The sequence below is a fragment of the Somniosus microcephalus genome, chromosome 27, assembly GCF_052327205.1.
Source record: "Somniosus microcephalus isolate GS21.2 chromosome 27, FLI_Smic_1.0, whole genome shotgun sequence".
NCBI lineage: Eukaryota > Metazoa > Chordata > Chondrichthyes > Squaliformes > Somniosidae > Somniosus > Somniosus microcephalus.
In genome coordinates, this window is record NC_141013.1 from 11342868 (window position 1) to 11356331 (window position 13464).

General features: G+C 47.0%; 1 protein-coding gene across 3 annotated transcripts in view; it reads left to right on the plus strand.

Annotated features, from left to right (window-relative positions):
• The window catches only part of slco3a1a (solute carrier organic anion transporter family member 3A1a), a 235140-nt gene that overhangs the window by 21426 nt on the left and 200250 nt on the right, over positions 1–13464 (plus strand). Inside the window, exons 2-3 of one of the 3 annotated variants that reach the window (XM_085968513.1) lie at positions 2253–2321; positions 6023–6488. In XM_085968513.1, the coding sequence (XP_085824639.1) occupies positions 2253–2321; positions 6023–6488 (535 nt within the window). Of the gene's footprint in view, positions 1–2252; positions 2326–6022; positions 6489–13464 lie in introns of those variants that run through there. The other 2 variants (XM_085968515.1, XM_085968514.1) reach the window with 2 other exon arrangements.

Below are 13464 nucleotides of genomic sequence, written 5' to 3' on the forward strand. Positions count from 1 at the left end.
AGGCTGGGTATCTCACTCCCAGGGTGGGTATCTCACTCCCAGGGTGGGTATCTCACTCCCAGGGTGGGTATCTCACTCCCAGGGTGGGTATCTTCGCTCTCAGGCTGGGTATCTCACTCCCAGGGTGGGTATCTTCGCTCCCAGGGTGGGTATCTCACTCCCAGGCTGGGTGTCTCACTCCCAGGTGGGTATCTCACTCCCAGGCTGGGTGTCTCACTCCCAGGGTGGGTGTCTTCATTCCCAGGCTGGGTGTCTCCGCTGGCCAGTTCTTAAAGGGGAGGGTCGATCTTGCTCTCCATCCACACCCTGCTCATTGCAGCCTTGAATCTCAGCCTGGAGAGACCTGTACATCAAATCTGCTGGAAAGAACAATGGAGAGGCCCAGGGAAAGAGCTCAGAGTGCAGCCCCCACAGTCTCTTCTAAATCGATGCAAGGAAGGTCAAATCAAAATGAACCTGCAAAGTACTGCTCAGTACCCAAAACTCCTTCACACAGCGTTGAATCTCTCCAGAAGTCTCTCTCTCCCTCTCAGAATGCATAGTGCAAAAATGTCGCCGACAAAAAAAGGCAGGAAGCGGTCACCTTTAAATAGCGCTCCCCCAGTCCCTTTCTGACTGCAAAACGCTCCCCTCAACCTGTCGTTGCTAACGGCAGGCGGTAAGGCAGGGGCCGCCACTCAATATCCGATCTGTGGGCGCAGGATATCCTGGCGGTAGTTTTTAGCGCCGCCGCAAAATGTCTGGTCAATTTCACGAGCGGCGCAAACATCGCCGCGCCCAGGCGCTCGTTGCTTTGCGCCCCATTATCATCCTTTTAGGGCGCTAATGGGAGGCGCAAAGCAACCGAATTTTCCCGCCGTAATTTAAAAAAAAGTTATTTCATGTGTTTGTGTATTTTTTTAAGTGATTCCCATTCATACTTATGGGGATTCCGTTTGTACAGAACTCCCATAAGTATGAATGGGGAATCCCTTCTTTTACTGGTTGGGCTGGCCCCTGAGATACGTGGGCCTCTATCCGCAGGTACCCGGAGAGGCCCAGGAGTGCGAGTCTCCATACCTCCCGGACCACCAGGTAAATTCGTCAGTTTTTTACAGGTCGGGGCTGTTGTCTTTTGGATGAGACATTAAACTGAGGCCCTGAATACCCTCTCAGGTGGATGTAATAAATCCCATGGCACTAGTTTGAACAAGAGCAGGGGCGTTCTCCCCCATGTTCTGACCAATACTTATCCCTGAACCAACATCACTAAAACAGATTACAGTATTTGGTCATTTTCAAATTACTGTTTGTGGGAGTTTGCTGTGCGCAAATTGGCTGTTGCGTTTTCTACATTACAACAGTGAATACATTTTTTTTTAAAGTGCTTAACTGGCTGTGCAGCACTTTGGACATCCCGAGGTTGTGAAAGGCGCTATAGAAATGCAGGTCTTTCTTTACTGAGGAAGTGCTGTACTGTTGAAGGCACTGTCCATTGATAAACTGAGGCACGTCTGCCCTCTCAAGTGGATATAAAAGATCCCCTAGCACTCTGTGAAGAAGAGCTGAGGTGCTGTCCCAGTCAACATTCCACCCTCAACCAACAGCACCAAAATAGATTAGCCGCTCATTCATTTTACTGCTGTTTGTGGGATCTTGCTGTGTGCAGGTTGGCTGTATTACAACAGTGACTACACTTCAAAAAGTACTTCATTGGCTGTAAAGCTCTTTGGGATATCCTGAGGTCATGAAAAGACGCTATAGAAATGCAAGTTCTTTTTAACTGTTGTGTAAGCAAATGTGGTCGCCAATTTGCACATGGCAAGATGTCACAAACGGCAATGAGATGAATGACCAGGTAATCTCATTTTAGTAGTGTCAGTTGAGGGAGGAACAAGGAGATCTTCCTTCTATTCTTTGAATGGTGTCGTGGGATCATTCATGTCCATCTAAACCACAGGAGCGGGCAGACAGAGTGTTGCTTTATTGCCTAATTTGAAGGATGGTACTTCCAACAATGCAGCACAATATCAATACTGCACTGATGTATCACCCTGAACTGGAAGTGAATTCACAGCCTTCTGACTCAGACGGAGAGTGCTACCAGACGAGGCTAGCTGATACCGTTGAGGAGACAATTTCATGCTGAATCAGGGGTTGTCTTCTACTCGTAAACCAGGAATGAGATTCAGATTCTCAAACTCACTTCAGCATGAATCATTGAGGGATAAATATTGGTCGAGTCACAGGGAGAAATCACTTCTATTTTTCAGATAACCACAGGAACAGGACGACAATGCATCGGTTCAATGCCTCATCTGAAGGATCGCAACTCCAACAATGCAGGTCTCCCTTAGTACAGTACTGGAGTATCAGCCTTGTTGTATAAACCTTTAAGTTAAGAGTAAAGACGTCTATGAGCATAAAAGTAAAGACATCTATGAGTATAAGAGTAAAGACGTCTATGAGCATAAGAGTAAAGATGTCTATGAGTATAAGAGTAAAGACGTCTATGAGTATAAGTGTAAAGACGTCTATGAGTATAAGAGTAAAGACGCCTTTTGAGTATGAGTAAAGACGTGGCTCCAGGGTGGCCAAGGCTGGGAACTCAACATCCAGGGGTATTCAATATTCAGGAAAGATAGGCAAAAAGGAAAGGGAGGTGGGATAGCATTGCTGGTTAAAGAAGGGATTAACACAATTGTAAGGAAGATATTAGCTCTGATGATGTGGCATCTGTATGGGTAGAACTACGATGGTCTGAGGCGCGAGTTGGGTAGGATTGATTGGGGAATGTCACTCAAAGGGTTGACGGTGGATAGGCAATGGCAAACATTCAAAGACCGCAGAATTTGTTAATCCCAGTTTGGCATAAAAATAAAACAAAAAAGGTGACTCAACGTGGCTAACAGGGGAAATTAGGGGCAGCATAAGATCCAAGGAGAGGACATAAAAATTGGCCAGAAAAAGCAGTAAACCTGAGGATTGGGAGCAGTTTAGAATTCAACAAAGGAGGACAAAGGGATGAATTAAGAAGGGGAAAATAGAATATGAGAGTAAGCTTTCAGGGAACATAAAAACTGACTGTAAAAGCTTTTATAGATATGTGAAGAGAAAAAGATTGGTGAAGTCAAGCGTAGGTTCCTTGCAGTCAGAATCAGGGGAATTTATAATGGGGAACAAAGAAATGGCAGACCAATTAAATATATATTTTAGTTCTGTCTTCACAAAGGAGGACACAAATAACCTCCCAGAGATGTCGGGGAACATTGGGTCTGATGAAAGGGAGGAACTGAAAGAAATCAGTATTTGTAGGGAAATGGTGTTAAGGAAATTGATGGGATTGAAGGCCGATAAATCCCCAGGGCCTGATAATCTACATCCTAGGGTACTTAAGGAAGTGGCCCCAGAAATAGTAGATGCATTGCTGATCATCTTCCAACATTCGATGGAATCTGGAACAGTACCCATGGACTGGAGGGTAGCTAATGTTACCCCACTATTCAAAAAAGGCGGTAGAGAGAAAACGGGGAATTACAAACCGGTAAGCCTGACATCGGTAGTGGGGAAAATGCTAGAGTCCATTATAAAAGATGTAATAGCAGAGCACTTGGAAAACAGTGACAGGATCGGACAAAGTCAACATGGATTTACAAAGGGTAAATCGTGCTTGACTAATCTACTGGAATTTTTTGAGGATGTAACTGGTAAAATAGATAAGGGAGAACCAGTGGATGTAGTGTATTTGGACTTTCAGAAGGCTTTTGATAAGGTCCCGCGTAAGAGATTAGCGTGTAAAGTTAAGGCACATGGGATTGGGGGCAAGGTACTGACTTGGATAGAGAACTGGTTGGCAGACAGAAAGCAAAGAGTTGGAATAAATGGGTCTTTTTCCGAGTGGCAGGCAGTGACTAGTGGGGTACCGCAGGGATCGGTGCTTGGACCCCAGCTATTCACAATATATATTAATGATCTAGACAAGGGAACTAGACGTATTATCTCCAAATTTGCAGACGACACAAAGCTGGGTGGGTGTGTGTGCTGTGAGGAGGATGCCGAGAAACTCCAGGATGACTTGGACAGGTTGGGTGATTGGGCAGAAGCATGGCAGATGCAATATAACGTGGATAAATGTGAGGTTATCCACTTTGGTAGCAAAAACAGGAAGGCAGATTATTATCTGAATGGCAATAGATTGGGAGAAGGGGAAGTGCAACGAGACCTGGGTGTCCTTGTGCACCAGTCGCTGAAGGTAAGCATGCAGGTGCAGCAGGCGGTTAAGAAGGCAAATGGTATGTTGGCCTTCATAGCGAGAGGTTTTGAGTACAGGAACAAGGATGTCTTGCTGCAGTTGTACAGGGCCTTGCTTGAGTATTGTGTGCAGTTTTGGTCGCCTTATCTGAGGAAGGATGTTTTTGCCATGGAAGGAGTTCAGCGAAGATTCACCAGGCTGATACCTGGGATGGCAGGAATGACGTATGAGGAGAGATTGGATCGATTGAGCTTGTACTCGCTGGAGTTTAGAAGAATGAGAGGGGATCTCATCGAAACTTATAAAATTCTAACAGGACTAGACAGACTAGATGCTGGAAGGATGTTCCCGATGGTCGGGGAGTCCAGAACCAGGGGTCACAGTCTAAGGGTAAGGGGTAGGCCATTTAGGACAGAAATGAGGAGGAATTTCTTCACCCAGAGAGTGGTGAACTTGTGGAACTCTCTACCACAGAAGGTAGTAGAGGCCAATTCATTAAATATATTCAAGAAGGAGTTGGATATATTTCTCAAGGCTAAAGGGATCAAGGGGTATGGGGAGAAAGCAGGGACCAGGTACTGAATTTGGATGATCAGCCATGATCGCATTGAATGGCGGAGCAGGCTCGAGGGGCCGAATGGCCTACTCCTGCTCCTATCTTCTATGTTTCTATATCTATGTTTCTATGTTTTGAGTATAAGAGTAAAGACGTCTATGAGTAGAAGAGTAAAGACGTCTTACTGCAATTATATAGGGCCCTGGTGAAACCACACCTGAAGTATTCTGTACAGTTTTGGTCTCCTTAACTAAGGAAGGATATATTTGCCATAGAGGGAGTGCAACGACGGTTCACCAGACTCGTTCCTGAGATGGGGCGATTGTCCTATGAGGAGAGATTGAGTAGACTAGGCCTATATTCTCTAGAGTTTAGAAGAATGAGAGGTGATCTCATTGAAACATACAAAATTCTTACAGGCCTTGACAGGGTAGATGCAAGGAGGATGTTCCCCCTGGCTGGGCAGTCTAAAACCAGGGGTCACAGTCTCAGAATAAGGGGTCGGCCATTTAGGACTGAGATGAGGGGAAATTCCTTCACTCAGAAGGCGGTGAATCTTTGGCATTCTCTACCCCAGAGGGCTGTGGAGGCTCCGTCATTGAGTATACCCAAGACAGAGATCGATAGATTTTTGAATATTAAGGGAATCAAGGGATATGGGGATAGTGCAGGAAAGTGGAGTTGAGGTAGAAGATCAGCGTGTTCTTATTGAATGGCGGAGCAGGCTTGAAGGGCCAAATGGCCGACTCCTGCTCCTATTTCTTATGTTCTTATGTTCTGGAATGGGACTTGAAACCACAGCCAGCAGACGGAGTGTACTTCCATCCCATCAGCCTAGGCTGAGTTCCAAGCCACTATGGTAAAATCAGTGCGACATCTTTCTAATCCCAACAACAGATTTATGAGCAAAGACTCCCATTTGGTGCCATTTAGTGCCGAATTAGGGGAGGTTTTAGTGCTATGGGCAATGACGGTGAGAAACTGGATTGAGACTGCCCAAACACTTATTTCACCCTCCTATTTCCATTCATCATCATTGTATAGAGTTCCACAGAGGGCAACATGGAACTTTCTCCCAGGCATCAGCTGGGGGATGCTTCATGCTGGCTCTCTGCAATACTGGCTACCCTGCGTTATAGCGTTTGTCGATGTTGAATGACTGTTTAGTACCTTGCTGTTGAATGCTTTGTGTAACACCTGTATAACTCCAGACTTTTTTTCCCCCCCTTGTCCAGGTCAGTGTGCTGACGACTCTGGAGAGGAGGTTTAACCTACAGAGTGCTGATGTCGGTGTCATAGCCAGCAGCTTTGAGATCGGAAATTTGGCCCTGATTTTATTTGTGAGCTACTTTGGGGCAAAGGGGCACAGGCCACGTCTGATAGGATGCGGGGGCATCGTGATGGCCCTGGGGGCTTTGCTATCTGCCCTGCCAGAGTTCCTCACCCACCAGTACGAGTATGAATCTGGGGAGATCCCCTGGGGACTGGAAGGCAGGGACCTGTGCACTGGGAATGTATCAACGAGCAGCCAAGGACCGGAAGCAAAAATAATCTGCAGGAACAGGACTAATACCAACATGATGTACCTACTGCTAATCGGAGCCCAGGTCCTACTGGGTATTGGTGCTACGCCAGTCCAACCACTTGGCGTGTCCTACATAGATGATCACGTTGAAAGGAAGGATTCCTCCCTCTACATAGGTAAGATTTAAATGATATTTTAGCTGCCTTAAACAGTGACTGGTCCAATGATCATGAAGCCAGTGATCACTGACAGTTGCCATCTCTCATTTTGCTAGTTAGAATTTGACACCTCCTAATGGGGATATAATGAAGTAAAACCAGGCCCCTTGACTGGAATACGAGTCCATTGTTATTACAGAACATTCTTGTTAATCACATCCTCTTTAGCTGGTGAGTAAGAGTGAGTTTGAGCCACATACGAGATTAAATGTAGTTTGATATCGTTTTACTTTGAGACTAGTCAGTTGGACCATCATAGCCTTCCACTCCCGTACCTTTCTGTGGGTTTCAAAGTTCTTTCCAAATTAAGCTTGAAGTTCACAGAACTACGTAGATTGTACAGCACAGAAACAGGCCATTCAGCCCAAATGATCCGTGCTGGTGTTTATGCTTCACACAAGCCTCCTCCCACCCCTCTTCATCTACCTTTAGCAGCATAACCTTCTAGTCCTTTCTCCCTCATGTGTTTATCTAGCTTTCCCTTAAATGTTCTACGCCAGTCACCTCAACTCCTTACGGTAGTGAGTTCCACATTTCCCATTGGATTTATTGGTTACTGTCTTATATTTATGGCCCCTAGTTTTGGACACTCCCACAAGTGGAAGCATCTTCTCTGCGTGTATTCTATCAAACCCTTCCATAATCTTAAGTACCTCTATTAGGCCACCCCTCAGCCTACTCCTTCCTTGAGAAAAGAGCCCCATATTAATATAATTCAGGGTTTATTTTTAATTTCCAGGACAGTGACAAGTGCTGCAACAGATAACAACTGGAAGATTTATAAAAACAAATTTGATTGTGGGAGAAATCCAGATTTAGATTCGGAGCTTGTAAGCATGATCAAAGCGTACTGGTCAGTGGCCACCCTGGCAAACAGCGTTTATAAACTTGGACGGCAGCTGGTAATGTAGGTGAAATGACCGATCGCACAATCCCAGGGAGGAGCTCTGCTCGATAGGAGTGAACATCAGGGCTAGGGCTACGTCACTGGAGGGCTTATTATCCAGCCTTCGAGTGAGGCTCCCCACTGGGAGCGCAGGACCAGAGAACTTATCCTCAAGTGTAAGGTTGCATTTTGTAAAGGTCTTTTCTTAGTTTCATTTAAATGCATCTTGTAACTGACAATTAAATCATTGATTCTATTCAGTGTTTACAATGATAGAGAATAAGTTAACTGGATGTCATGGTCTGGGTAATGTTATCAGGCAAGCTCCAGAGAATGCGAGAACAAGGCACGGTGACAGCACTGCAGAAGGGAAGATGTGTTCCTGGGATGGGGGGATTGTCCTATGAGGAGAGATTGAGTAGACTAGGCCTATATTCTCTAGAGTTTAGAAGAATGAGAGGTGATCTCATTGAAACATGCAAAATTCTTACAGGGCTTGACAGGGTAGATGCAGGGAGGATGTTTCCCCTGGCTGGGGAAGTCTAGAACCAGGGGTCACAGTCTCAGAATAAGGGGTCGGCCATTTAGGACTGGGATGAGGAGAAATTTCTTCACTCAGAGGGTGGTGAATCTTTGGAATTCCCTACCCCAGAGAGTTGTGGCGGCTCAGTCGTTGAGTATATTCAAGACAGTGATTGATAGATGTTTGAATATTAAAGGAATCAAGGGATATGGGGATAGGGCAGGAAAGTGGAGATGAGGTAGAAAATCAGCCATGATCTCATTGAATGGCGGAGCAGGCTCAAAGGGCCGAATGGCCGACTCCTGCTACTATTTCTTATGTTCTTATGTTATGTTCTTCTGTCATGGCATCATGAAAATGACTTTGAATGTGGTATCATTGCAATCAAAATTCCCCTTTAATTCAGTTTGTTTAAAGCCTCTTGATGGCCTTTGCACCAGTGAGTGGCAATACGTGTGGGGGTGAATCTCCGGCAGAAATGTTGCTGACGCTGTTAATTTGGGGTTTCCGCAGCTCATCTGCCAATGTTACAGCAGATCAGTTGGAGAACCCTGGGGAAATTCAACAACAACAACAACTTATATTTATGTAGCACCTTTAACATTGTAAAATGTCCCAAGGTGCTTCACAGGAGCGATTATCAAACAAAATTTAACACCGAGCCACATAAGGAGATATTAGGACAGGTGACCAAAAGCTTGGTCAAAGAGGTAGGTTTTAAAGAGCGTCTTAAAGGAGGAGAGAGAGGCGGAGAGATTTAGGGAGGGAATTCCAGAGCTTAGGGCCCAGGCAGTCGAAAGCACGGCTGCTAACAGTGGAGCGATGGAAATCAGGGATGCGCAAGAGACCAGAATTGGAGGAACGCAGAGATCTTGGAGGGTTGTAGGGCCTGGAGGAGTTTACAGAGATAGGGAGGGGGACGAGGCCATGGAGAGATTTGAAAGCAAGGATAAGGGCCTAGAAATTCAGTTAAGGCCCGCCAGCAGGCTAACGCCCAAAAGTTAGCGCTGCGCGCGGAGCCCGTTGCGACCGCCAGAAATTCACTTTTAGCGCCCCAATTTGGAACCGGGCGCTGTTCCAGGGTGTGCCCGCCTCCGCTTGGGGCGCTGAAAGTGAATTTCAGCGCTCCAGCTGCCGCTGCGCCACCCGATGCGGTGCGGCAGGCTGGGGTACTGCAGGCCTCCTCCTTCTCTTAAGGAGGAGCTGCCTGCAGCCGTGAGATCGCCGCTGGATTCTGCCAGCAAATGAGCCCAGCACCACGGAGAAGTGCTGGACTCACGGGAATCAGCCACCAATGCCGCGGGGGGGTGGTGGAGGAGGCCGGGGAGGGAGGTGCGGGCAGGCGGCCGCCGAAAAAGCGGCCAGCCGCACCTCCACCTTAAAGCGCCCCAGTAGCGCAGCAGTATGGCCCCGTTTCACGAACGTTGTTTGCGGCCGCTGCAGAAGAGGCGGCCGCAACTAAATATGGGGTTTGGGCCGGAAGCGGGGCGGTACCGGGGCACTGCGCACACCGATGACGTCATCGGTGTCGGCGCAGCGCTACCGGCTACCGCCGCCATTACCGCAGCGCTGAATATCAGCGCAACCTCTTATACTGGCGCAGAAACCCTCTTTAGGCGCCAACTGGGCGCAAAGCTTGCAGCGCCCAACTGAATTTCTAGGCCAAGAATTTTAAAATTCACTCGGTCACATGAAGAAATTAAGACTGCACCTCGAGAAATGTCTGCTGAGTTAAATTACCCACTGGATAAACTCACTGAACCATCTGGATAGCTTATTCCATCTTTTTCTATTTCTTTTTCTTCCCCCTGTCTTTTCTTGATTTTTTTCCAATTTCTTATTATTCGTCAATTCCTGGTCATTGAGAGGAGGAGACTTTTCACCTTCTGCCTCACCCCTCAGATCCGCCAGATTAATAGAAGTTGCCATAGGTACTGATCGGGAAAAAAATAAGGCTTCAGTTGAGGCCTACGATCAAGATTGGTTTAAAAACACACTGGTTGAGCATCCTGCTGACTCTCGGATGACCTTTGCCTTTCCTCTTACACACTATTCCAGCAGTTGAGGGATATGGTGTGAAGGCGGCTAGGTGGGGTTGAGATAAGTCAAAAATAAACTTGAGTTCTGACGAAGGGTTCGACCCAGAACGTTGACTCTGTTTCTCTCTTCTCGATGCTGCCTGACCTGCTGAGTGTTTCCAGCACTTTCTATTATTATAATATAGATGGCCTTATTAGGCCTAATGGACTTTTCCTGTACCTTAAAATTCTTGTGTTCTATAACTTGCATTGGTGCATGCCTGACAATTATGCATTGGACGGCAACTAACTTAATTATCTTTCTGTCAACTGCGTCCTTCTCTCAAGCACCATTCTGGCATAAACAGTAATTTTGAGTGTTTGCACATTCTTTTCTGTGTTTACCTGAAGTGTGCAAAAACATTTAGGTTTATCTGTACACCTCCACCTCCAGCCAAAGAAAAACAACAGGATGTGGTAGATTTTAGCTAGGCCCAAACCAAGAGGACCGAAGATTGGTAAGAATGGGTCCTCAGGCCCCCATCTACATAATCAGGGAGAGCTGCCAACGCCTGTCGCACCTCCCCAGTCAGCTCGCCCCATGAGAAAGACAATTTTGTGCCACCTGCTTCACTGGCAGCAGCCCTCAGGTAAGTTGGGGTTGGAGTGGAGCCGTCGATCACCAGATCTGTGGAATCGGGGGGAGAGTTGGGGGAGCCCCCATTATGGCTATGATCTCACCTCATTTATTCTATTTCTAGCTGCACTATTCCATAGCTAACTGCATTCCATAACCTACATAATTCCACTTTCGGTACCAGGGCGTATCCATGTGTAGCAAGATGTTCCAGGCTGGCTAAACATTTATCTCTTTATTCTGACGTCTGTGGTTCCAAGACAACAACAGCAACATTTACATAGCGCCTTTAACGTAGTAAAACATCCCAAGGCGTTTCACAGGAGCGTTATCAAATAAAATTTGACACCGAGCCACATAAGGAGATATTAGGGCAGGTTGGTCAAAGAGGTAGGTTTTAAAGAGCATCTTAAAGGAGGAGAGAGGTAGAGAGGCGAAGAGGTTTAGGGAGGGAATTCCAGAGCTTAGGGCCTTGGCAGTTGAAGGCATGAGCGCCAATGGTGGAATGATTAAAATCAGGGATGCACAAGAGGCCAGAATTGGAAGAGCACAGAGATCCCGAAGGCTTGTAGGCGCTGGAGGAGGCTCAAGCAATAGGGAGGGGCGAGGGCCATGGAAGGATGTGAGAACAAGGATGAAAATTTTAAAATTGAGGCGCTGCCGGAACCAGAAGCCAGTGTCGGTCAGTGGACACGGAGGTGATGGGTGAATGGGACTTGATACGAGTTAGGGCAGCAGAGTTTTGGATGAGCTCAAGGGGGAGAAATTAGGTATTGCCCCGTTAGGGGCGCTATTATCGGCCGGGCGCAAAGTTTAGCGCCCGGCGCTAATTATCGCCTCCGACTGCAAACTTGGCATCTTTCACCCCTGGAGGTGATTTGAGCGCTAAATCAGGCGCTACACACCTGTCTTAAGGCGCTAACGCCGAGGAGCGAGGCGCTACCTCAGAGCGCTGGTGAAGCTCATGTGATGTCAGTTAGCAATGGAACACAGACAGACTGGCGCCGGCCAGTTCTTACAGGGGAGGGTCGATGTTGCTCTCCAGCCACACCCTGCTCATTGCAGCCTTGATTCTAGGCCCGGAGAGACCTGTACATCAATTGTGCTGGAACCACCAATGGATAGGCCCAGGGAAAAAGCTCGGCGCTTAGGAACCTCAAAAGTGGTGCTGAGGGCCAAAACTCCTTAGGACAGCGTTAAATTTTTCCAGACGTCTCTCTCCCTCTCAACCTGCATGTACCAAATATTTTGCCGACAAGAAAAGGCAGGAAGCGGCCGCCTTTAAATAGCGCTCCCCCAGCCCCTTCCCGACTGCAAAACGTTCCCCTCTACCTGTCGTTGCTAGCGGCAGGCGGAAAGGCGACTCAGTATCCGGTCCGGGGCGCTAGACGCTCGACTGACGTCACGATCTGCGGGCGCAGGCAATCGTGGCGGTAGTGTTTAATGCTGCCGCAAAATATCTGGTTAATTTCGCGAGCAGCGCAAACATCGCCGTGCTCGGGCGCTAGTTGCTTTGCGCCCCGTAAACACCCTCTTAGGGCGTTAACGGGAGGCACTAATCAACTGAATTTTTCCCCCCAAGTTTATATAGGGTGGAAGATGGGAGGTCGGCCAGGAGAGGTGCTTAGCGTTAGCAAGGCAAAGAATGTATTGTTATGGTTAGTAACAGAAATCTTAAGCTCTAAATGTAACCAATATCTAGTCTGGCCCAGAAGCAGGCTACTCTAGACCTCTATCCAGAAATTGTACTGTTAAGCATTTGCAGAATTCCAGATTTAGGTTTTCAACCATAAAGGTTACTATAAAAATGGAACTTAATACAAATAGATTCTATCACTATCGCTTGATCTTAATCTCTATCAATACTAATTTACACCTGCATGTGTTTATACTTGTCTTCGAGGTAACATAAATCTTTGAGTAAATGTCGTTGATGCAGTTTCAGATTATGAACAGAAATTTTATTGATGCCAACCTTTAATGATATTTATGTCCCTGGATACTTTTATAGTGTGTCATATAACCTCAAACATGTTGCATTGAATAAATTTGCGAAATGTTCTCTTAGCTCCACTGATGCCCAGGAATTTATCTACATGAATCAGGAAGGTCTAAAGTTCAATTCTCGCTCTGCGGCGTGTTGGCTAACCTTAGCCGGGCTGGTGGCAACAGTGCTGCAGGGCTTACCTTAACACTCCTTGATTAGGGAAACGAAAATCTGCCAGTCCTCCTACTTCTGCTCACTATCCAGCAACCGATGCAGGCTGTGTGGACGTCAAGTGAGCAGTGGATCAGCCTTGGCTGCGGCCTCCCTTACGGTCAAGGAGTCTGCTATTACTCACATGAATGATGGCCACTTGGACGAGGTACTGGAGGCAACTGCTGCCCATGCAGCAATACTCCAGCAAGGAATCGATGCCTTCAGGTGAGGAGACAAGGGGAGAAGGTTGGCAAGAAATGAGAAGAGAAAAATGGGGAAATTGCATTTTGTTGAGTGTCTCCTTGTGTACCATAAGAACATAAGAAATAGGAGCAGGAGTAGGCCAATCGGCCCCTCGAGCCTGCTCCGCCATTCAATAAGATTATGGCTGATCTGATCCTAACCTCAAATCTACTTTCACTCTCCATCCCACCCGAACCCATGTGATCTCCCGGGAGAGGCGAAAAACCAGATAAAAAACCCAATGGCCAATTTGGGAGAAAAAATCTGGGAAGTTCCTCTCCGACCCCTCTAGGCGATCGAAACTCGTCCAGGAGATCACTCTGTCCCTGTATTTCCTGCAGTACTTACCTTCTGTAAGAGGTGATCTCCACCCCAGCCAGGAACAGGCCCAATTTACTCTTGAAGGACTCCTAGCTGGCAGCCTGCT